We start from the raw sequence: 2,121 nt of genomic DNA, 5'->3' as shown, positions 1-2,121 counted from the left end.
CATACGAAGCGGATGAAGCGGGGCTTCGTCGCACGGGGTTCGATCATGCGAGCCCTTATCGAGGAGAAAAAGCGACAGCGTACCATATCTAACGGATCTCTCGACAACTGTATCATCACCAACGACAACCGTCTCATCAAATTGGATTGTATCGGCTCCAACCGCAGCAGTATTGCATCCTACTTTCAGCGGTCGAGGAGCCCACACAGTTCAAAGTGCCCCAGCAGGAGCAGCCTGCTACCACAAAGCTTAGTTGTCGAGTCCTTTAGGATGGATGGCACGACTACGAAACCCATGAGCTCAAACTTGCTGAAACCCCCTGCTCCCCCCGCTATCCACTCGATGGACATTCCTGAAAGCAACAAGCTGATCACGAACAGTATGTCCTGTATGCCCAAAGCGAAAAGTTGTGATTCCCTCACGCATGAGGACCCTTGGGACAAACTCTCTGAGGAGGGCTCATTGAGCACTCGTAGTCTCAGTTATGTCGGCGTCAGTGACTCACGTATTGAGATAAACACGCCCTCGGCTGAGGCATCGGCTGTGAACAGCACATCGGCAAGCCCATGCGAAAGCAGGTGTGAAAGCCGACAGACTATTAACACAACAAACCATGAAGATCCCCCTAAGTGTTATCTTTACAATTGCAACAGTGATTTACCACCTTGCCTTATGGGCTCCAGTATTGTTAGCATTGCTAAATTCCAGGCCAGTATTCGAAGTTTGGAAAGCATTTATGAAAACAATGGACACTCAAGAAAACTTCTACAGATGTTCCAGGAAATAATTGATCTGTCACTATTCCGAAATTTGACATTCTGTGTCTTGCTTCTCTCTACATTTCTTAGCATGTTAGGTACGTTGGTTTTTTTTTTTTTTTTTGTCATCAACTGCTGTCTCTTTTACTACTAAATGCTAACACTAACCTCCACTGACAACAGCTCAGTCGCCATTACAACAACACTCGCTACTATTGCTACAAGCACTACCAACACCACCACCACCACCACCACCAAGACTACCGTTCACCACCAATACTGCCATAAGCTTTCTTACCATGATAATGGCTCCTGCTACGAGCATTCCCACTTCTGCTGTTATCACCACCATCACCATCATTACTAACACCACCACCACCACCATCACCATCATCCCCACCTCTATTGTCACCACCTTCTCTGCCACCACCACCAAGACCACAAGTAGCACCACCACCATCATCAACATCATTACTATCTCTAACTTCTATTGCTATAAAAAAAAAAAATAGAAAGCAAAAATAAAAACGTATATTTCTCGCTCTTCCTAGGTTTTTTCATCCCGGTTGTCTATTTGCCCGCATTGGCACAGCAAATTGGCATGAACAGCCAGGAATCATCATACCTCGTGTCGGTCAGCGGTGTTACGAACATTGTTGGACGGCTACTCTCAGGTTTTCTGGCTGACCGTCCAGTCTTCGGTGCACTACACATCAACAACACAGCCCTCATAATGGTAGGATTGTGCACCATCTTCTGCCCGTTTCTCAAAGACAAGACCACGCTCAATATCTACAGTGGCATCTATGGTCTTGGAGTGGGTAAGTAGGTGATGGAGGGCCATTGTCCCTTCACCTCATTTCATTTTTTTTGTTTATTATTCTTTTATTCTTTTACTTTTTTATTTTATTCTTTTACTTGTTTAAGTCATTTGACTGTGGCCATGCTGGAGCACCGCCTTTAATCGAACTAATTGGCTCCAGGACTTATTCTTTGTAAGCCTAGTACTTATTCTATCAGTCACTTTTGTTGAACTGTTAAGCTACGGGGACATAAGCACACCAACATCAGTTGTCAAGTGATGGGGGGGGGGAACTATGAGTGTAACTGAGGGTTTAAGTAGTAGAAACGTTGTACTACTCACAGAGAATCTTGCCTCTCACAATATAGAAACATTATGTTATTGTATTCCTAGTTAGCAGTAGGCAGAAAACCTACTACTATCTAGTTGAGTGCTTAACTAACGACAAGGTGGAGGTTACTTCTGTCTTTGCATAGTTGGATGGTTTGGTTAGCAATTCAGGACTGTACCATTATTGAGCAAGTGGGTGTGAGGTTCAAACAATTTCCTTTTTAAATTTTT

The 2,121-nt window shown here is 44.3% G+C and overlaps 1 protein-coding gene across 1 annotated transcript in view; it reads left to right on the top strand.

Moving 5' to 3' along the window:
* The window catches only part of LOC106877577 (uncharacterized), a 73,138-nt gene that overhangs the window by 58,293 nt on the left and 12,724 nt on the right, over positions 1-2,121 (top strand). The window contains exons 4-5 of the mRNA XM_014926515.2: positions 2-856; positions 1,310-1,579. Of these exons, the coding sequence (XP_014782001.1) occupies positions 2-856; positions 1,310-1,579 (1,125 nt within the window). The remainder of the gene's footprint in view (position 1; positions 857-1,309; positions 1,580-2,121) is intronic.

This window comes from Octopus bimaculoides, chromosome 20 (assembly GCF_001194135.2).
Source record: "Octopus bimaculoides isolate UCB-OBI-ISO-001 chromosome 20, ASM119413v2, whole genome shotgun sequence".
Taxonomy (NCBI): Eukaryota; Metazoa; Mollusca; class Cephalopoda; order Octopoda; family Octopodidae; genus Octopus; species Octopus bimaculoides.
Note: the sequence above shows the minus strand (reverse complement) of the source record. Positions and strands in the feature narration are given on the sequence as shown.